This window comes from Pempheris klunzingeri, chromosome 12 (assembly GCF_042242105.1).
Source record: "Pempheris klunzingeri isolate RE-2024b chromosome 12, fPemKlu1.hap1, whole genome shotgun sequence".
In the NCBI taxonomy this organism is placed as follows: domain Eukaryota; kingdom Metazoa; phylum Chordata; class Actinopteri; order Acropomatiformes; family Pempheridae; genus Pempheris; species Pempheris klunzingeri.
In genome coordinates this window covers 7590139-7611614 of record NC_092023.1, presented here as the reverse complement: position 1 = coordinate 7611614, position 21476 = coordinate 7590139, and the positions used below count along the sequence as shown (strand labels likewise).

General features: G+C 40.9%; 1 protein-coding gene across 3 annotated transcripts; it reads left to right on the top strand.

Annotated features, from left to right (window-relative positions):
• The first annotated feature begins 835 nt into the window (after positions 1-835).
• Positions 836-20905, top strand: mgmt (O-6-methylguanine-DNA methyltransferase). Of its 3 annotated transcripts, none has more exons than XM_070841345.1 (5): positions 836-907; positions 3430-3578; positions 12369-12529; positions 16922-17061; positions 20140-20905. In XM_070841345.1, exons 2-5 carry the CDS (start codon positions 3442-3444, stop codon positions 20266-20268), a joined length of 567 nt encoding a protein of 188 aa, XP_070697446.1. In that variant the 5' UTR covers positions 836-907; positions 3430-3441; the 3' UTR covers positions 20269-20905. The 3 variants fall into 3 exon arrangements, with proteins under 3 accessions (XP_070697446.1, XP_070697447.1, XP_070697448.1); XM_070841346.1 differs by having other exon boundaries at positions 867-907; positions 3433-3578; XM_070841347.1 differs by lacking the exon at positions 836-907 and adding an exon at positions 1309-1410.
• The last annotated feature ends 571 nt before the right edge of the window (positions 20906-21476 follow it).

Sequence of the window (21476 nt, the reverse complement as noted above, 5' to 3'; positions counted from 1 at the left end):
ACTATCTGGGGCAGACTGGCAGCGGGTCCAGATGGCACGGAAATCCTCACAGATTTCAAAATGGTCTCTGCAGGGGTGGCGTTTTCTCCCCCGCTCCCACCCTCACCGCTGAGATGGGGTGTGGGCCACAGGCCCACGCCGGCCTACACATTCCAAACGGAGGCATGCAGAGAGCTGAAGGCACCACAGAAATAAAAATAAAGCTGCAGAGGACAACAGACACTTTTAAACAATACATGACTGATGCCACACACTTGGACATAATGACTGAAATATATGCTTCAGTTAAATCTACGACTGCTCCAGGCAACATAAGACAACTCCCTCTCCTTTAAACTGCATAAAACTCTTAACAAAAAGAATGGCGCGCTGCCTTGTGCATTGTTCATAATAACATGTTGACTTTATTAGTTGGTAATGCACAAAATGTCATTGGCTGTTGGAGTTACATAGGTGTTTACATTATGCCTGGGACCCTGAAGATCTCAGTGAGAAGCTGCCACTGGAGATACAGAATTGGATAAATGTCTCAACTATAAGTGGAAAGATAGCAGTGTTTGAAATTAATGCTCACAAATATGCATTATCATATTTTTTCATGCTGTAAAAATATCAAGCAAATCAAATATCTAAATCACCACCATTACTAGTCCTCGGTGTGCTGGGGACCCCCTGAAGGACCCCAAATCCCAACTTGAGACCTATTAGACAAGCCTTCAGTGTCTGTCCCTGGCAGGGGGAGGGGCCAAGACCACCGACCAATCACAGAGCGAGAGCGGACTTTTGCCTCTTGTGATTCGTCGGCTCGACCACGCAGTCTGGGGAAACAGGAAGAGACTTTCCAACATTTGTTTTGCAGAGGGAAAGCGAGGTGGACATCGCACAGACACCGTGCGACTGTAAAATTGTAAGATGCTGGGGTAATTTACCTAGTTAAGCTTCCTCTAATAAAGCCTGACATAATCTGCAGTCCAGAAATTACCTGTATACTCTTATGCTAACGCAGGCTAACTATTCAATACGTTGACGTTAGTGTCTGCCATTAGTTGCGAACCCACGCTTATATTTCCAACATTTTAAGTGTACAGTTATTATTGAGGGTGTGTTGTAACTAGTTTTGAGATAATTACACCTCGAAACAATTGCAGCAATCTTCGCCTACGTTTCGGCATGGATTTCCGTAATGGAAAATAGCACAATAAGGACACATGTTGCATTTTCACACCTGCGCAGTCACAGCGCGCTTTCTACTCAATTAATCACGCAGGTTTGACCAGGAACTAGTCTAATGAGAAATGAGTCAAATGATTGACGAGCGTGAGGATCCTGCCAGTGACTTTTAACAACACAAGCTGCTTATTGTTTGTCGTTTCTCACCGCGAGGAGCTGGGTAAACATCCAAACATTCAGGTAGTCACTCAGACGAGTCTACTGCACCGAAAACGGCACGAAACAAACATGAAAGCATTATTTTTAATCAGTGTAGACTATTAGCCAAGGCCATTATTGCCAAAGTCCATTATTCTATCTATGAGTCTATTACCAGCTTGCTAAATGGCAGGCAGTGTGTTCAGCGCTTATCCAAAGTGCACTGTACCATTGTTTGGCTCAGAAATTTCTCGCCTTTATTGTCAGTTCAGGCAAACCCCCGATGAATACAGTGAGAGCTGCAAGAGTAGAAACAAGAAAGTTGAAGCAGACGCATTTGTGATCGCATACCATGACAGATGTGGTGTTGGTGTGTGTGTGTGTGTGTGTGTGTGTGTGTGTGTGAAGGGGAGGGTGGGCAACTGAAAGTATAAATGAAATACTGAAAATGCATGACTACTTTTATCACCTAACCTTTGTTCTATCTCAAAATGAATGCTTCCATTCTTAAATTAAAAGTAAATGTTACATTGAGCAGGGGTGGATTTTATATTTTTATTCATTATTTCATTTTTAGGGCTGCAATTAATGATTATTTTAATTGTTGACTAGTAGATAAAATGTCAGAAAATGGTTGAAAATGTGCATCACACTGTCTCAAAGCTTCTTCTATTTATTTCCTTTTTTGTGTGAACAGCAGTCCGAAATCCCCCAAAATTCAGTTTACTGTAACATAAGACAAAGAAAACCAAAAAATCCTCACATCTGAGAAGCTGGAACTAGGTAATGTTTGTTATTTTTCCTTGTAAAAATAAGTAAAATGATTAATTGATTATCAGAATAGTTGCTGGTTGTGATTAATCAATTTTTGGTTTTAGCTCTTCTTTGTTTTTTGTTGCTTGATTAATTAACAAGTGTACAAGACCCCAGCTGGAGCTTTAGATGTTTAAAATACATTTCAAATTTTTTTTCTAAGTTACTACTTGATGATGCCTATAGTCAGTCAATAAATCACCATTTTGTTAATTGATTATTCATTGAGTCACTTCTGAAAGCAAAAGCTCCAGCCATTCTCCTGTTACTGCCTCTCAAATTTGAATATTTGCTTTTTCTTTCTTTGTTTATATCTTTTTAGACTAAATATCTTTTGGTTTTGGACTGTAGGTCGGACAAACAACGCCTGGAAAAACATCACCTTGGACATTTTTCACTTTTTTCTGATGTTTTATAGATTAAAACAATTAGTTGACTATTTGAGAAAATACTCATTTGTTGCAGCTCTTTATGCTTAGCAGTTATACAAAGGTATTAGTTAAAAGTTATGAATGTTAATTACATGCAGGTCTACCATTAAAAATGAAAAAGAGAGAAAGATATTGTATTGTACCCTTTAGACACTTTTTAGATCAAGGCTCTAGGAAGGAAAGGTTTCCTTAGTTGAAACTCTTACAATCAATGTGACCTTTATTTATTATAACCCCCATCTCTCAAAAACTCACATATAACATAGTCAATCATCTCTCCTCCCCTCAAAGTAAAAATAAAAAAGGAACTGCTGTCTGGTTATTGCCAGTATCCATCTCAGTCGTCAGAAAAGCTGCACGTTTTTGCTGTTGTTAAGGGCTGGAAACCAGAATCCCATCGGAGTTGCACCCTAAGGAACAAATTTAATGCTAGAAAAACATCCCGACCATCAACCAAAAATGACGGATTGAAAATAATGTCGAGCTATCTTGGGAATCCCCCACCAGACAAGGGAACAGACTGCATTGTTTTTCTCATTTATGTGATATATAGAACAGAAAGAGGGGAAAAAATGGGCGATTTATTGGTTAGATAGGCGTATTCTTTTCCATGCACAAAAGAAATATTGGATAGTAATGTGGGGATCAAGTCACATCATGACATTGTTTGGAGGCTAGGTGTTCAAATATGTAAGTCATCATCCGTTGGTGGCCCGCTAGGTTTTCAATAGATCATTCAATGCAAATATGTGTGGGAAATTGTGAAAGTTGCCACATGAATATGTCAATGAACAGAGTGTAATTTGTGCTTCCTTAGCAGGGCAGCGAGATGAAGAAGCAGAGGGAGAGCCAGTGCACTCAGAAGACCATCTCATTGCTGAGCCCCCTGGGGACGATCCAAGTCAGTGGATGTGAGAATGGTGTGCACACCATCCAGATCCTAATGGATGTCGCACCTGCTGAAAGGTACTGTACAACAGCCGGGATGGTGACGTGATAAACAAAGGTGTGAAATTTACAGGCGGACAGAATCCACTCCTGTGATGGAGTGCTACCATTCCTCATTGGAAGCAGGGCATTTTTGTAGATCCCACAAGAAATATCCTGGAGAAAGTTGGGCAAATATGAGCAGGCACTAGAAATATGAGGGGCACTAGAATACAGTTGGGCTTGAAATTAGATTTCTGATGGCATGTGGTTGTGATTCTTCCTGCAGTATATTTGAAATTTCAGAAAAATAACTTGTTTATTACCCACAAGGGAGTTGATTAGAGCTGATGTCTGTAGGGTCAGCAAAGGCCATGGGGAACATGGACTGTTCGCTCCTGTTTATTTATGTTTCCTCCAAGTTGTATGCAGTAGTTTTGAGTGTCAACCTACACTCAGAAATGTAATATGTGATTGCGTTTCTCGCCCTACCCATCCCTCAAAATTGTTAGAATGTTGACAGTCTTACTGAAGCGATTTAAACTGATTAAACCCAGCGTTAATAAGCACTTATTCCTTATTTTTACAGGTCCACATCCTACATCTCAGATTAGTTTTGATTAGATTGAAATTAAATATCCATGTATCGCAGATTCGCATTTGATAAACTTGAATGGTTTGGGAAATTAAACCATTTTCACACGCACCCAGATAGGAGGATATCCTTTTGAAAATGTATGTTCAAATTCTAATTTATGGAAACCCATTAATGACCTTGTATATTATACCTCAACATGTGTTTCCTTCTCGACTGTCTGCTATTTCCTAAAATTCATCAAGCAGTAAAAACATTCCACTTGTTGTTAATGAGTTGAAGTGAGAAAATTAATAATATGGAATTTTGATTATGGAAGATGTCCTGTAACCATGCACAAGCACCTTTCTCCGTCTCCTTGTGAACAGGGTTTAATTTGTGTGTTCAGGTTCAGTAGGAATATGCAAATGAATTTAATGATTCGCATCACTAGATCATTTCTCAGTTTAATATCATTTGCTATGTCGGTCATAAGTGAAGCTTCGATCACATCGCTGTGTGTATGTTCTCAAAGGTGTGAGCAAGAAATCATTAAACTAAATGTTTAGATTTTATCACGACCAGTTGCCGGTATTGTCATAGGAGAGGGGAACTAGAACGACCTCAGATATATGGAGTAACGCAATGTAAACAGGCATTAAGGGAGGCGAGATAAAGTGACAAAATATAGGCTTATCTGTGCAACCGGCTTTACATGTAGATCTCACAAAAGCCTGCCTGTAGCAGTAATAGTTCAAATCAGCCATTTCCATTGATTTATTTATGACATACTAAACAAGGCTCTTTCCAGCTTTGGATGTGGTGTGGGACAGGCTTAGGGAGTCAGTGTGATAAATGATCTCTAAGAGTGTATTTTGGGTATGGGAAATAGATAACGTCCATGCATAACGTAAAAAGAAGACCTAGAGTAGATATTTGTGAGCAAGTCAAATCTTTCATGGCTTATGTGTCTGTGTTTGCCTGCCTTGTTTTTCAGAATGCACTACTGGTTTGTGTCGAACAGCCGGAGCAACAACAAAAGCATTCATGGCATTGATAGATAGTTATTGATAAATGCCATTATAGCTACATAAACGCCCTTGAAGTATTGCTTACGCACCATGACCGTCAGCCTTTTTCTAATAGAAACGTCTCAAGCCCCTTTTGCTTCCTAACTGATCTTAGGAACATTTCCTAAAATCAACCTCCTCTGCCAGTCTAACGACAGCCCTGAAGGCACCATCAGATGAACAAATTCATTACATCTCAACAACCCCTGTTGGGGCCCTACGCACCAGCCTCCCAGTTAACCAGCTTTTTCCCCCTTTAGTTTTTAGCATGGCCTCAGCGTTCACAGAAAAATGATACGCATTTTGTTTACAGGAGATTACTATTATCTGAAATATGATGCTTCTTGCCTCTTTCACACAGTGCACAGACACATAATACAGAGGAAATCATAGAGTACTTTTTTATTAGGGTGAAAAATGAAAAAAGGGCTGGACTCCTGCCCCGAGACATTTTGTGAGCATATTATTTTACAATGCTTTGATCAATTTGTCTGTCAAGCTGGCTGAGATGTGGGGGAGCAGGAAAAAAGCAATTTAGCTTGTGAGGTCCTCAATAGAAATGTACTACAGGAGCCTGTGTATGACATGTTGCATTAGAACATGAGTAGCCTTTATTGCCTGATAATGTCGCAAGGCAATGCTGATATCAATCACCCTTTAACAGCCAGTATGATGTGTTTTTATGAAAAGAAAAAAAAAAAAATGCATGAAGCATTTCTTGGAAAATAATTGATTTAATTCTGAGCTGAGGGATTTCTACTTTTAACAACATAAAAATATTGTGTTGGGGAAAAAACAGGCACAAAATGTGCTAGAAGCTAAAAATTGTTAAGAACAAGCTCTTTGCATATGCTCCTATAGAAAATTGTAATTAATTTTACACGGATAAACATTCTGTCTCATTTGCATATAGATATAAACAATATATTTGTGCATCTGAATTCCCAGCACACTTGGGTCACGTGGTTTGTCTAAAATCCTAAGTGGCTAAAACCCAAAATTATCATTATATTTCCCAGGCCATAAATCCCCCTTTTTTCTCTGACACAAAGCCTTATAAATCTGCTTCTGATTTTTCACATTGCACATTGTTTTTAGTTAATGATTTTCATCTGTTTGTTGTTGCTGTGATAGTGGGGAAATGTACCATATGCTCCGGCAAAAGACAAATGATTAGCAAATGAAATTCTGGACAGCTGTCTGACTGAAAGCGTTTGGTTGATAGCATTCTGCTACCATAATTAGCTTAAGCTTTGGGTTAATTAACTTTCTACCTGGATATGCATAATAATAGCATTCTGCAGAAAGCCAAGGAGCTTCCAGTATATCAGCAGCAAAGGCTGGCTTTTTATTTTGTATTTCGGCTGCATATTTCAATTTCAAGAGGCGATTTAGCTCGGGAGCATCGTCAAATATTGTAGATTTTACTCCCCAAGCCAGATAATTCTGAAACAATAGGGGTGTATTATGTAGCAGAAATGCCATTTCTGAATGTAATTAAAGCGGATGAAAGCAATCACCAATTTTTAAACGCTTTTGTCTAGCATGAGGCCTACTTGTAAAAAAAATACCCATCAAGAGGAGAAAAAGAGGCAAGAGAACCCCCAAGTCCTTATATAAGAGGCCTTTGAGACTGAAGTGAAGTACAACAGTAATTAGTCTTTTGTATGAATTTGCCGGCCATGGTCATGATTAGTTAAGCATATGAGAGGACTGCAGGACTGCATTGGTCTTAAGGAGGAGGGTGTTAAAGTCTATTTATCACCAGTTATCCTCACAGCTTTCCATTATCACTGACAACACTGGATGGGGCCTGAGAACAGCCTAATTGTTCTGAGGTGGAGTGTTTTTGTGTCAAACCCGTCACCCCAGTCACATTGGCATTCATAAGCAGCCAGACATTTTCCATCTATCCAGCACTAATACCCAAGCTGTCACAACAGCTTTTACACACTACCAACGCTAGTGTGAAATATCTGAGGTGATGCATTTATCGTTTTTCTCACACTCTTGTAGTGTTGTGAATCAATGTCCTCGTTCACACTGAATAGCAGTATGGTAAATGTGTTCCCTGTTTGGGGCCTGTTTACATGATGTGCTCACACACCGGGAACCATATCAACAACTTGTTTTTTTTTTTATATCCGCACTACAATCTCTCTCTCTTCCTCTCCGTCTCTTTCTTTCTTTCTCTCTCTCGCTGCGGGTGTTTTAAATTTAGTCTATCACATAATTTTAATCAATTTAAATTATTATTTTGCTTTTATTATATATATAGACACAACTATGTGCTAAATAAACTGCTTACATTTTCAACTAAAATGCTTTGTCATACAAACAGTGATCTGCTGAGATATTGAATGAAATCATCAATAAAGCAGAGGAGAGACTTTTTGACGTAGTCCCTTTAGAAATGGTATGAATAATTCATTGTGTAATGATATTCAGATGATTTTTTGTTCTGTTTTTTACTGCGGCCTTAGAATATTGTTTTGCATGTTGTGAAGTGTAGTACTCAGCTGCGTATTCATTAAGGTGCTGCTCCCTCTGGCCCTTGGACCCATCTGTGCTCTATGTTTATGCCTCCATCTCTTGGGACCGTCCCAATCAGGCTGCATGTGCCATTTCCTGTGTAAACCAACACCTGTGTAACACACTACCTGTAAACTGCCCCACGCAGACGAGACACTGACATTCACTCAGATGAAAATCTGCAAATGTTGTGGTTTCTAAAGCAGAACCTCCAGGGTGAGGACAGGAGCCGAGCGGGACTTACCCTTCACTGTAGAGATGCAGCTAAAAGCAGCTCCTGCAGTTTTTTTTTTTTCCCTTTTTTTCCCTGCTGTCGACTGGGAAGTTTTTGCGGCACGAGGTTTGTGCTAGTTTGTTTTAGAACTTGATTGGATTCTATATCTGCAACATGCAGAAGTGTACAGTGTGTGACATACTAAGGCAATATGCAGAGAGATGATTCCGCTCTGACATCTTGGAGAGGAGTACGAGTCAATTATGCCCAAGTGTTGTTCTTGCTTATCTTCCTGCGGCACCAAACAAGGATTTAGTCAAGGATTTAGGGGTGAGGGGGCGGTGGTGGGGATCATGGTAAGCGGTTCACAACAAAACACTCAAAACTCCTGGGAGCGGGCACTGATTTAAAAATAAATTACAGAAGACGAAGCGCTAACACTCAAGGGCCCTCAGCAGTGCTGGCGTACACAGGTGAAGATTAGCCTCCTCACTAATCAGAGGAACAAGGCAGTAATTTGCTCTGAACACAGACAGTAATTAGGACTTGGTGACACTGGATTCCCATAATGCCTTTGAGCTTGACGTGGTCAAATTTTGACAGAGGCTATCCATGCAGGGTCACTGTCCCCCCAGTCTCTCGGCCCTCTTCAGTTGAGGCTCTAAAAGGTCCCTGCAGTTACAGGGGATCCCTAATGTACTTTATGCCTCCCTCACTGGCTCCTTACCATTCGGGTAATTGGAATCTCTTACTGTGGCACTTGAGAATAGAGGCTAAAAACACTATTTGAAACTGCTCAGTAGTCTGTTGTAGATAAACATTGCTGCGTCGGGGTGTGGATACACTACATAATGGAGTAAGAGTTAAGGCTCTGGTAATACATGCCTTCACTGACTCCTGTGGCTAGCCAGTTGGGAGAAGACCTAATTGTTGTGTGCTTTGTTGCCTACTCTGCAGTATTTTACCACCACCTTTATGTATTGGATTGAGTGCTGCGGCCTCTTTGGTGGACATTCGCTAATAAGAGTTGTTGGATATCTAGAGAGCAGTTTATCCGGCCGAGTTGTTTTTATTTTGAAACAGCGGAGCACAAAACGTGCGGCCCACAACAGAATAGGAAGCATTTCTTCCAGCTTACCACTCCAAAAGCTCTCGACTTTAGTGCTGCAGTAGCTAGATAGGCATCTGAATGATCTTCAAATGGTTGAACGAGCTGCATTGAGCAAGTGGCTTACAATTGTATCACAGCCTTTGGTTCAGAGACCATCAGGATCTTGACATTCATAGAGACATGCTGTATTTTTTTCCCTTTTTAGACAGTCATTTTAGGCTTTTTTCATGCTCTCTTGAGTCTTTGACGTCTCTGAGTTAAGTATCTGCAGCTATAAGGCTGAGGAAAATATTGGACTGCTCTTGGCCTTTTCTATTTCATCCTCTGACCCGCCATGTTACCCATGATCGGTGAAGGAGAACTCTGGCAGGCTGTGTCAAAAGTGACAGCCGATCGAGTCAGGATGAGCGCCATCACGCTTCACAGGATGGAGGCATGAGTTCTGAGTTTTTCCCCTTTTTGTGCAATATACTATTACACCCTTCGCCAGATTCCTTTCAATTAGATCCTGTGGTTAACCTGTTTCATTCTTATGTCTGCAGCTGATAGAAAAAGTCTTACTGAAGTCTTGTGCAACTAGAGATACAGAATATGTCGACGGAAATTGACAAATTTAATGTCAGTTATTCTTTTTTTTTCCTTTGCTTCATTTGATTGTTTCTTCCAGGATGAATGAAATAACCTGCAACATTATATAAACGCTCAATTCATTCTTTATATTAGAGTTGGAAAATAGGTAGAACTCCAAATGACTCCCACTTTATGCAGCAATGATTTATGGTAATTGGAAATTGATTGTGACAGGAGCACAATATTAGAAATTTTCTCAAATCACAATCTTCTATCAAGGGAAATATTCCTTTTAGTGCAGCAGATCCTGGCTAGTTTGGAATTAGTTTCTTATTTCCTTAGCTGTGATGAAATCGTAAATGCCTAAAGGACACGGGGAAAAAAAATAGGATTTTAACTAGTCAAAAGATAATAAGTAACAATTTTATTTTAACTAAATTTGAATTGTTTGCTCAGACTTAAACAGATTTGTTAAACGCAGTTATTAAAATGCAGTTTATTATCCCCGCTAATTATAATTCTTGTTTTTTATTCATTCATGGCAGTTACTTTAAGACAATATAAAGCTCGCTCCTCCTTTAAAAGGTTCTTTGTAATTATCGCGACATTTATTACACACCTCTAATCTCTCATTTTGAAGGGCAGAGTTTTTAATGTGCCAGCATGGACTCTATAAAGATCATATGATGCTGCTTGATTCGTGATTCATTGAAGTCACTGGAAATGTTGCCAGTGCAGGAGCTACATCTCCACTGCCCACATGCTCTTTAAAAACAATCCCCCATTGCACCTAGAGGTGACAGACTTCAGCTCGACTGATGTTGTTCCACTTTTATTTATTTATTTTGGTGTTGTTTACCGGCCATAACATGTACTGCATTGCATTAACTTTTACTACTGTCAATGTTGTATCACTCAAAACACCTTTAAAGCCGGCGCATCCATAACGGAGGGCTGAGGGGAGAGGAAAATTAGCCACGGTGACAAGTCTGAAGTGTGTGCTAGAGGTCAAAGGTGCCAAGCCTTAAGCAAAGGTGTTCTAGCCTTTGTCCGGTAGATTGTAAGGGCCTGCGGGTCCAACAGGAACATTTCCACACACAATATCCCTGAGCTGTCAGTGTGCAGCGGCTGGAACATCCTCTCAGAGAGAGAGAGGGGCTGTGGAGGGGTAGAGGTGGTGGTGGTGGTGGTGGTGGTGGTGGTGGGAGGAGGCGTGTTGGGGGTGGAGGGGAAGGGGGGTTGTAGAGAGGGAACAGTGGCCTGAAGATCCTTGCCGAGAGAAAGAGAGGTGGGGGGATGGTGGGTGTGTGTCTGGGGGTGTAGGTGGTGGGGAGCCAAAAGAGCTGGAGTGGGAGGATAGAGAAATAGAGAGGGGGAAATGAGGAGGGAGAGCTGGGGGAGGGAGGGGAGGGATAGAAAGGAGAGACAATGACAAGTAGGGGCTGGCTGGGCACTCACCCATGCCGACAGAGATTGCCATGAGCCATGGCCATTGTTTGAGCGGGTCTCAGCACAGGACCCGCCGGTGGGTTTGCGAGTTTTCACCACTCAACTATAAACTGCTGTGTGGTTTATTTAGAAATGAGAGTATTTACACATTTTACTGTATTTACACCCACTGTTAAACGGCACCCAGGAGATTTTCATCACACAGCCACAAACTAGCAGGCAGAGCGGTTCCCTGAAAACTGACCTGCTCAGTCATAACACTCCAGTAAACCTCAGCTTCACGTGTCCAATATAAAACGTTACTCAAACTGTGACCTGCAGAAGTGTAAAAACACTTTAGGGCCGTGTTGTTACGGCGGGCAGGAGAGAGACGGTCTGTGTGTTTAACAAAGTAAATGTCTATTATTAATACCATACAGGATAAGCCAATTTTGAAAAGGGGCACTTAAATGGTGATATTATTTATTTATAAGTCCTGTACACCAGTTAATGGAATTGGCGGCCAGCTTTAGATCCACAACACAGCTTGAGGTCCACTTTGCAGTAATGCACATGCTAAGAGAGGACCTTCCCAGTAGGGTCTTTAAGTGTCAAATATGGGTCAGTCTGCTTGCATTGACCTGGGGGGTGGTCAGCAGCAGAGAGAAATTCAGCTGTTAAGTGATGCCAACTCAACCATCGGCAAATTCCTCCAAGCATCTACTCATGCTAAGATGCACGTCCAAGTGCGGTGCTTTGCCGGCCAGCACTGCTCTGGCCAAAAAATCCATTTATTCTTGTCATGAACTATAAACTAGACCCAAGCAGAGTTGAAACTCTTGTTAACGCCGTGTTCTTAACTTTTTTTCCCTAACAGCTGCAAGACTTTTGAAAACTCTTTTTCTTATATAAACTGGTTCTGCTTCCTTAAAGTTGTTTGAAATAAACTGTTAGCACCGTTCCTTACGACCCGACAATGTTTTCCTTCTTACTCTTTCATGCTGCACTTCATATAAATGTATATGCACTGTAACAAATGCCTGGATTACTGTCTTTGTATTCTCTTGAGCTTCTTTTGCAGCTCCGATATTTGTCACATCCCAGTGAAAAAAAACTTAACGCACAAATGCACAGCTTTACATTTTAAACACGTCCTGATTAACAACTTTAGTTTCATTCAGCAAATTATGTCATCTTGCATCTGTGTCACCCGTGGCATGTTATTACACTCTTGTGACATATTTTAGCACTGTTCAACCAAGAATCGGGTATTATGATTGCTCCTCTGATCCCCACCTCAACTCCCCATTCTGCCTTATATCCCTCACAGGAGCAGCGAGGCCCCCCTGAGCTGTGTGGTCAACGATAGCCCAGCAGAAACGAGCCCCGAGTTGCAGCGCTGCATTGAATGGCTCCAGGCGTACTTCAGTGAGCCGCAGACCACTGGGAGTCTCCCGCTCCCTGCCTTTCACCACCCCGCCCTGCAAGGAGGTCTGTCATGGATAAATATTTGCAGAGCCATGACTGGGATCAGGCTTTCACTCTTAATTGTCAGTTACATCACTTACACTCACTGGCTCACTGTGTTATAATGAAGTATTTTATGGCTGAGAGAGAGAGAGCGAGAGCAGAGGGAAAGCGAGTGAGTGGGTGAGCGAAGGAGAGAGAACAGAACACAGAGCTGTAACTTGGTTCAGTAATCTGTGGCAGCTCTTACCACGCGTGTTAGTCTTGGCAAGCTTTTCCATGATTCTTGGCACATTCTTTGAAACTGATCGAATTCCACTCTTGACATTTTCAGACAGGAAGCTGTTTTTTTCAATGACAACATGTGAATGGTGGTTAAGTTTGAATGAGCTTATTGTTGGCTTGACCAGTCACCTAGGGCGAGTTAAATGAAAGCACCCCAAAAAACGGACAATTAGTGTCCTTTCAACTGGTAGCTGGGAGTGCAGAGTGAATGATTGAGAGCGCCGAGGACAAAATGAGGAATTAATTATCCCTGGCGTTTTTGTTTCGAGGAAAACAAACAACACATAACTCATTTTTGAAATCATAAACTTATTGCGCTCGTGCCACTTTCAAAACAATTACCGGCTATTTCTTTGTCACACGGAGACACTCATTGCATTTTAACTTAAATATTTTCAGAAGTGCTCATTTAGACCCAGAAGCACACCTACGCAGGGAAAAAAAAAAGTAACTCTAATGTATGCATTTAACAATTGTGCCTCTCTTCCCCTGCAATCAGGCCTTAGTTGCTGTCTAATTTCATGCAGATCTGCAGTGCTTGAGTGATGGCATTTTCAATGAGCAGGTACTCCATCGAGACCCTGTATACAGCTATGAGTCCCACGCTCCCGCAAAGGCAATGCAGAAATACATCAGGACCAATTACGATATCAACTTTCAGTGTGATTCCCTTCGCCACCAAGTGCTTGTGTACCAGCCCCAGGCTCTTTCAAATCGCATCTCATCTGAAGTCTTTGGGGTTTTAATTAAATTTCAGGATAGATGGAATTCTTCATTAGTACCTGATCTGAATAGGTGATTGTGCTGTGTTCCACCTCTCTCCCTCGCCTGTTGTTTTGGGGCTCACTAAATACAGGGTTTAGGCTTGGATTGCTCTCAGTAGTCAGAACCATAGGCCATGCCAGTATAAAAATGTTAAATGTGAGCATCAAGAGTATTTGTCTTTTGAGGGAAGAAACTAGAAGGTTTCCTTTTTTTTTTTTTTTTTTTTTTTTTTTAGCTTGTTGATTCACAAATATTAAGGATTAGCTTTTGCCTTACTGCTGTACAAATTCCTCCTCGGTCTAGTCATGCAGCCGCTTGCCTGCCTGGGAAAAAAATAGGAGTTTAATCAGGTCATTACAATCTGTGACAACCAACTTTTGTTTGCTCAGTTATCTTGTGGGAGAACCTGCATGCGACAGCGCTCTCGCTGCACTTGTCATGTAATATTGAGTTGTGACCTTCACTTGAAGTGTTGCCATGTTTATTTACACATTTCTGACAAAACAAGCCACTTTTCATATTAGCTGTCACGACATACCTGAGCAACAGAGGTGACATGAAAGGAGACGCGGGGTGCAGTTTTCTATACTGTCTGACTGATTGTCATGCGCAACATCACACGCAAGTTTGGTCGTGAGCAAGTGCGTGCATGTGTCCTGCCCAGGGAGCTCGTGTATGTTTGTGCGTGCATGCAGTCATATTCGCACCCTCAGAAAAACACAGACACCATCATGAGTTCTTAAAACGATGCATATTCTTATCTCATTAATTATACATCCATATGTAACAGACGAGAGGATCTTAGTCTCGGTAAGCGGCACAGGGAATATGCAGGGAGGGGGCCAGGCAAAGGGGGGGAAGGGCGCTCTTCAAAGCCCAAATGACTGTGTTCCTGCAGGAGCCTGAACCTCCCTCTGTGCACAGCGCAGGGCGAGATGAGACACTCACCAGGACTCGCCCCTGTGATGTGGAGAGGAATTAGGGAAATGAACGTTTTCAGAATATCGAATAATCAGAGAATCATCAGCACCCCGTCAGCCTTCAAAAGTATGGATCCCTTAAGACTCAAGAGACACTTTGACTGGGAGTCAAAGTCTTCCCTCCCATTAGACACAAAGGATAATGAGGTAGCTGCATTTCCACTATTGTCTTTTTATTGTCACAGCCATGTATGAGGTGACTGTCAGCTGGAAGTCATCTCTCCAGATCTATCATCACCAGGCATGATGGAATTCAGTTTATTGTTTTTTTTTTTTTCTTTCAAATTGCTTTCATATACAAAATTATGAGCAAATCAATCATATTTGTCAATATCTTCCGAATCACTAGATCTGTTCGATTTTACTCTGGGTCAGCTGTCGCTGCCGCTGCAGTGGTCTTATCACCTGGCCTCATGGTAGGTAATGACCTGTGACATAATTACGGGATGTCTGTAAACATGTAAGTGGTTCCTCTCAACTTTTATTTAAACAATTGACATCACTGCACCCCGATCTAAAGAGGGTCCTGACCCCAGACACAGCGTATTAGGCTCTTTATGAAGTATGGGGCTAGGGGACTGCTCTCCAAATCATTGCTGGTCACCTCGAGTGACCCGCATGAAGTCTCTGTCACTAACGGTGATGAGGGCAAAGTTCTTTAACCTCTGCGCCGACAGATAAAAGCGCAGACACTTATTTTTGTCCAGAACTGTTGGAGATGCGAAACCTTCCAGGAGAAACAGCTGCTCAGGATTGCTAAAAGGTGTAAACATCCCCGTAGCTTGTTGCTCGGTCTCCGTGTAGGCGAAAGCGTTCAGCAGCGTCTGCTGGCGTGACACCGACTTTGGTTGTTTGTCAATAACGTTTGCATCAACAGGGATTTGTCATAGCCATAGTCTGGGCAAGTTGTCATCTACCCACCAGTGACAAAGCGATATCAGTGTGTACCACGCATATCATGTGGCCAAATCCGAGCTTTATTAGGGAGAATAATGCATAAAAGAAATTTCAGGGGTGTATCTTATCTCCTCATAACATTAAGTCTGTCTGCGTAAGAGCCCGTCATCTCGTTGACAGCGTGATTATTACCTGAAAAATTATTAAACAGTACCTACGGGCCTTGTTCAAGACAAAGAACTCACATGGGTGCGCATCAATCAAATATATCCCCTTTAGGTTTTACACTTATTCCCCCCAGTTTAGGCAAATTGCCTTGTTCGCGTGGCTTTGTGTAGCGGAGAGTGACTATAAGGTAGCGAGGGAGCCTGGGGAGCAAAGGATGTTCACTCTGTAGAAGAGAGACAGGGGTGTGACATGTTTTCACACAATGCCAATTTAGAGGGATTTCTCATAGATCACTTGTCATGTGCTCTCTTAGACCATATAAATGAGAGAGAATGGGAGATCACTAATTGAATTTTCATGACTGAGTACATGTATATACTAGAAGAATGTCACCCCCGCTTGATAACGAGACTATTGTTCCCCATCTTGTTCTCTCTGCAAAAAAAAAAAAAGTGTTGTTCGCTTGCTACACAAGCTCAGTGCACCAGCGTCTCAAGGTTTTCGAGATGCTTCACATACTCGTACCCTTTTTCTGCAGCAATCAGACAAACATGCCTCTCAGTCACTGCCTGGTAATCCAGAAAAAAAGATAATGCTACCGCTAAAGTGCTAATGAAATCAAAGCCGTTAATGTGGTCGGTTAAGCTGCGGATGATTTGAAGAATTCCGCCATTTAAGTGAAGATGATATAATGAATCTACTCTGAATAGAAAGCAATTAAAAGGACAAATTGGTCTGATTAACCTCAAAGTCATCCCACTGCCACAAATGGTATGCAACATTCAAATTATTATTATTAAAAATCTGGAGCAGATTTGCAGTCTTTTTGGCCTCTCTTAATCCTTTTAAATGAAGGAGCGAACTTTTTTAATTTTAGCTGTGACCTTTCAAAGCATAACCTAGATTTTTCTGCCATAGAAATAATTTTCTCACATCTGCCTCTGTAGCATGTTGATACTAGCTGTAAGGTCAAATTGAGGGACTTCACTGTATATAGTTGTTTAATGAGTATTGCAGAGAAAAAAGTGGGAGTCATAAAAAGCCCTTTTGAAGGAGAAACTGGACTTGAAATATGTGCTTGGACATCATGAAAAACTATTAAACGGATCAAAATGTAGCGACATTTCAAACCTTTGATTAAAACTCGAAACATCAGTTTATTTCAAAGGAGTAAATGCTGCGTTGTACTAATCTGCTGTCTTGTTGTCATCGGCCTCTCAGTCAGCTGTCTGAGTTTGATTGATTAAATGAGGATCTCTCTCTTCCTCTGTTCTCTCCATCTGTCTCGCTCTTCCTCTCTGTCCTCTGCTTTGTGGCGAAGACGCGTTCACCAGCCGCGTGTTGCAGGTACTTCTGAGCGATGTGAAGTTTGGAGAGACGGTCTCGTACAAACGCCTCGCTGAGATGGCAGGAAACCCCAGAGCGGTGCGGGCTGTGGGAGGGGCCATGAGGAGGAACCCGGTGAGTGTGGCTGACACTGATTGACAGGCTTCTCTCCCTTACTTACTTTACGTAGTCAGATAGGGAGTGGAATCATTTTCATGTTTGTTATTAGATTTTAATGACTACTGCATGTGAACCTGCATGGTGTGTGTTGGCAAACAGCAAAGCTGCATATAGTCTAAACTATAAGGACTTTGAAAAGTAGCACTGATACACAATGACATCACTTACAGTGTTAAACATGCACGAGTTAGCCTGGCAGAAAATTACTCAGCAACTACTTTACTAATCTCTTAATTATTTAAGTCATTTTTTAAAGCAAAAATTACAATAATTCTCTGATTAAAGCTTCTAAAATACCGTTATTTTGTGATTTCCACTGTTTTATATCAGTGCAAACAGCATGTCTTTTGCTTTTAGACTGTTGGTCATGAAAGACGAGACAAACTGGGATAGATAATTTTCACTATTTTCTGATGTTTTACAGACTGAAAGGATTAATCAATAAAATAAGTGGCAGGTTAATCTATAATGAAAATAATTGTCAGTTGCAGCTCTAATTAAATATTCTTAAATGTAATTTGGATTATGTTAAACAACTACAGATGAGTTGCAATAGATTTAAAAGGTTTTCATCAATATTTTATGCTGTAATTGTGCGTTTTAAGGTTAGAAAAGATTAAATGAATGAATTAAACGGCGAATGAATTAATAAGTGAATGAAAAACGCAGAAACAAATGAATAAGTAGATGTAGTTTGTATTTTGTACAGACCGCACATTGAACACACGATCAAATAATCACTTAACATTCACAATACATAAAAAGTGATACAGTAATTTTCAGCCAATCTGTTTCGTTTCAGTTTCTTGAAGAGGCACCACCTACATAAACTCACGATACAAGTTTTTCAATAAAGTATTCGTTTTTAAAGTCTTCCTGAAGCACGATATGTAATCTAGACTGTAGGTGTATTCGAATATGTGCAATGGGCGAAATAAACGCCTCCCTCTGAGAAGGGCTAAGAAGTAAAAGTCTACCTACAGCACAATTTTAAGCCCACACCTTTTGTTCCTGTTCTCTCAAGTCTTTACTGTAGATGTTCGCTGTAAATCTCCGATTCTTGTAGGAAACCTGGCCGGCATCGTTTTGCCCATGAATCCACTGTGTACAAAATGGAGGGCTAGAGGGCAAGTGGTGTGTCTTCTTTTGATCAAACCCTTTGATCAAAGCCCGTTTAGCTCTGCCCATGTAGTGCTGTGGGCACCACCGGTGTGCTCTGTGAGGCAGAGAACACTTCTTGTACAGAAATGCAGTCAGTGAGATGTTCTCCCTCATATGTGCTGTGAAATATCTAGTCCACATCCTCATCCTGGTGCTGTGTTTTTGCTCTGATGCTGTTTTTGTTATTAAAGTAGCAGGAAATGTAATTCATATTTCAAAAAAAAGTCATTTCAACTACAGAGTAAATGCAGATAAACCATAAAAATAGCATTTGTGTGTGTTTTAAAACTATCCACTAGTCCACTAGTTTCTTTATATGTTACATTACCAAATGGCATTGCTTCTGGATGGCTGCATAATACCTCTCAGTCTCGTGTTTTACAGACATTTCTTTGCTTTTGTCAGGGAGGCTGGGAGCCTGAGCCCTCAGCTCCTGATACAGATCCAGAGTCAGATTGTCAGTGTCAATTACTTGTCAGTAGCGCTGCTCCACTCAGGCTTCAGCTGTGAAAAGCTCAGTGTGCTCAATCGATCCTCGCCTCTCTGTGGCACTTCTCTTCACCAGGATTTGAGTATTGATAAGCCTGGTGTAGTGCTCTTTTCCCCCCAAGTGAAGAGGCTGATCCGAAGGCCTTGAGGGTACCCTGCTCTCCCTCCAAACCCGGGGAACAGTATTGATCCGAATACTCGAGCAGTATTTCTCTGTCTGCAAGGTTAATCTGGGGCTCGGAAAGTTTTATTGCTGTTGAAATGGGAGCGGGTTTAATGATGGATTTGAACTGAAACACAGTGCATGTCCAACTTTTATATAAAAAGCTGGAGGTGCAGCCATCAAGTCAGGAATATTGGAGGAATATAGTCACAATGCAGCAGTGGTTGTGCTGATTTTCTGTTTAGTGTAACAAGAACAAAATGAGCGCAACTTTAAGAATATTTTAAAAGAAATAATTGCTGTGATTCCCGACTAACCATTGCCACTCTTCTTGTTCTGAATTCACAATGATCGAAGTGTTTTAGGCTTGCTTGTTTAATCTTTCTCCAGCCATTTAGTTTACAAAGAACTCGGGACCCCCCTGGCAGTCGTCTGCAACAAGAGTAAACGCTCCACCGACTTCCTCTTTTTAATGATCACAGGGTTATCAGATCTTAATGTTGACACCCTCTCGATTGAATATTCATCCTGCTGGTGTTTTTGCCCATTAATTTTTGATTGCTTCTTTGCTTTACACTATTAAAGAGTAAAAAACATTTATACCCAAAGACTGAGCCATCACCCTGAATATGGATTTGTGTGGGATCAAACCAGACACTTCTGGTGTGGCACTTTGTTTTCATGCAGTGCATGAACATAAAAAGCAAAAAAAAAAAGAAAAAGAAAGTGCAGATTCATATTTTCTGCACGTTGGTTACTTTTAAGTCACACCGTTTATGTGGTAAATCAGAGATTCTTTAATACATAATACATGTCTACTACCAGCACCTCTAACTGTTATGTTGCCGTGACAATAAATGTCAACCTGAGAATAAGAAAGCAGTCGATTTTTAAAGCCCCGATCTGCATTTCTGTATTTTTCCCCAAATATTAGTTTTTCACTAACACACCACAGTTTTGTGGTAACTGTACTGATCCTTCATGGAATTTATATTTTCAAAGTTTCAAACTTGCATACTGGAAATGCACTTTTTGCGACATCCTTACTGAATTTATATATATATTGGAAAATGACACCTTTCATTTAAAGAACAAGCATAAGCAAACATTTTTACAGCGTCCCCGTTCGCATGTAAAAATGTTCTTGCATAATATTTACAAAACTTGCACGTGTTTATTTCCTCAGGGTTGAATATTCTCTGTCTGTCTGTCTGTGCCAGGTTCCTCTCATCATCCCCTGCCACCGAGTCATTTCTAGCAGTGGACAGAGTGGGCCGTACATGAGCGGCAAGGGCGACCATCTCAAACAATGGCTGCTCACCCATGAGAGGCAGAGAGGGGAAGGCTAAAGCATGACAGAGGCCAACTGTCCTTCATTCAGTACACACACACACACACACACATACAAGGCCAGGATTTTTTTTTTTTTTTTTTTTTTTGTTAGAGCGCAAAAAAACAGGGCCATAAAGTTTAGCGTGCTTGGCACACACTGTGGAACAACTGGAGTTAGTTGTAGATTTTCAGTTTATACTCCTTTTTTAAATCTAAGAATAGAGATGCTGCATAGTTAATGTGATACAGAGTTGTTGCAGAATTAGAATGTACAAAAATAACTTAAACAGAGAACAGTAGGAATTACAAACATATGCTCCCGTGGGTCTCCGTTGCGTTTGCCAGATAGTGCTGGAATGGTTTTTCTAAAGAATTATTATTCCCTTAAAAATATGTCTCTTGCATTGTTGTTGTTGTTGTTTTTTTTTTTTCCTAAGCAGAATTAGTCTTTGTACCTCTCGTTGGTTTTTTAATTTCCTGCCAAGTGAATGCTTTGTTCAACATCCAGTGATAAAGGCTCTGAATTTCACTGCTACAAAGCTTTGTAGTGAAGCATTTGTTTTGTCTTCATTTAGATCTCATTGTTTACTCTCGCCTTATAATCCACCTAGAGTGGAGATGTCTTATGCATTGTATACTGTACTTTTGTTACGTTAGACATATTTAAATAAATACGTTTCAAAATGACAAATCTCGTCTTTTCATCATTTTAATTGTATTTAATTTTAAAATTGATTTCGTGTAGCGTTCAATCAGTTCAGCTCAGAATTAATTATGCTGTATGTCTTCTCTCCTCGCTGCAGCTCTCTGAGTGTCACAGCTCCTTTTTTTTTTATTTCTGAGTAGTGTTTTCCATTAGAGGGCAGTACAGAACGGGAAACAGAAATCAACATTTCAACCTTGAATTCATCCTCCACATTTAATGTGTAACTTAAATGTTTATATGTTATTTTATTTTCATCACAACGCTGTTTAATCCCTTTGGGATAAATTAGTCTTTCTTGAAAAGACCATATGGAGAGGGCAGCAGTGGTGTGTGTTTAGCAAAATCAGCTGCTTTAATTGAATTTGTCCTGTACTTTTATTCTCCACATTTCCTCACAATGATCTGTTGTAACATTGACAGTTTAGTCTTTTTCCCCCCTAAATCCTTCATTCTCCCGCCTGTCTTGTGCAGCTCCAGAGTGACCCTTTGCCGCTCCTCTGTTCAGCCCAGGTAGCTTAA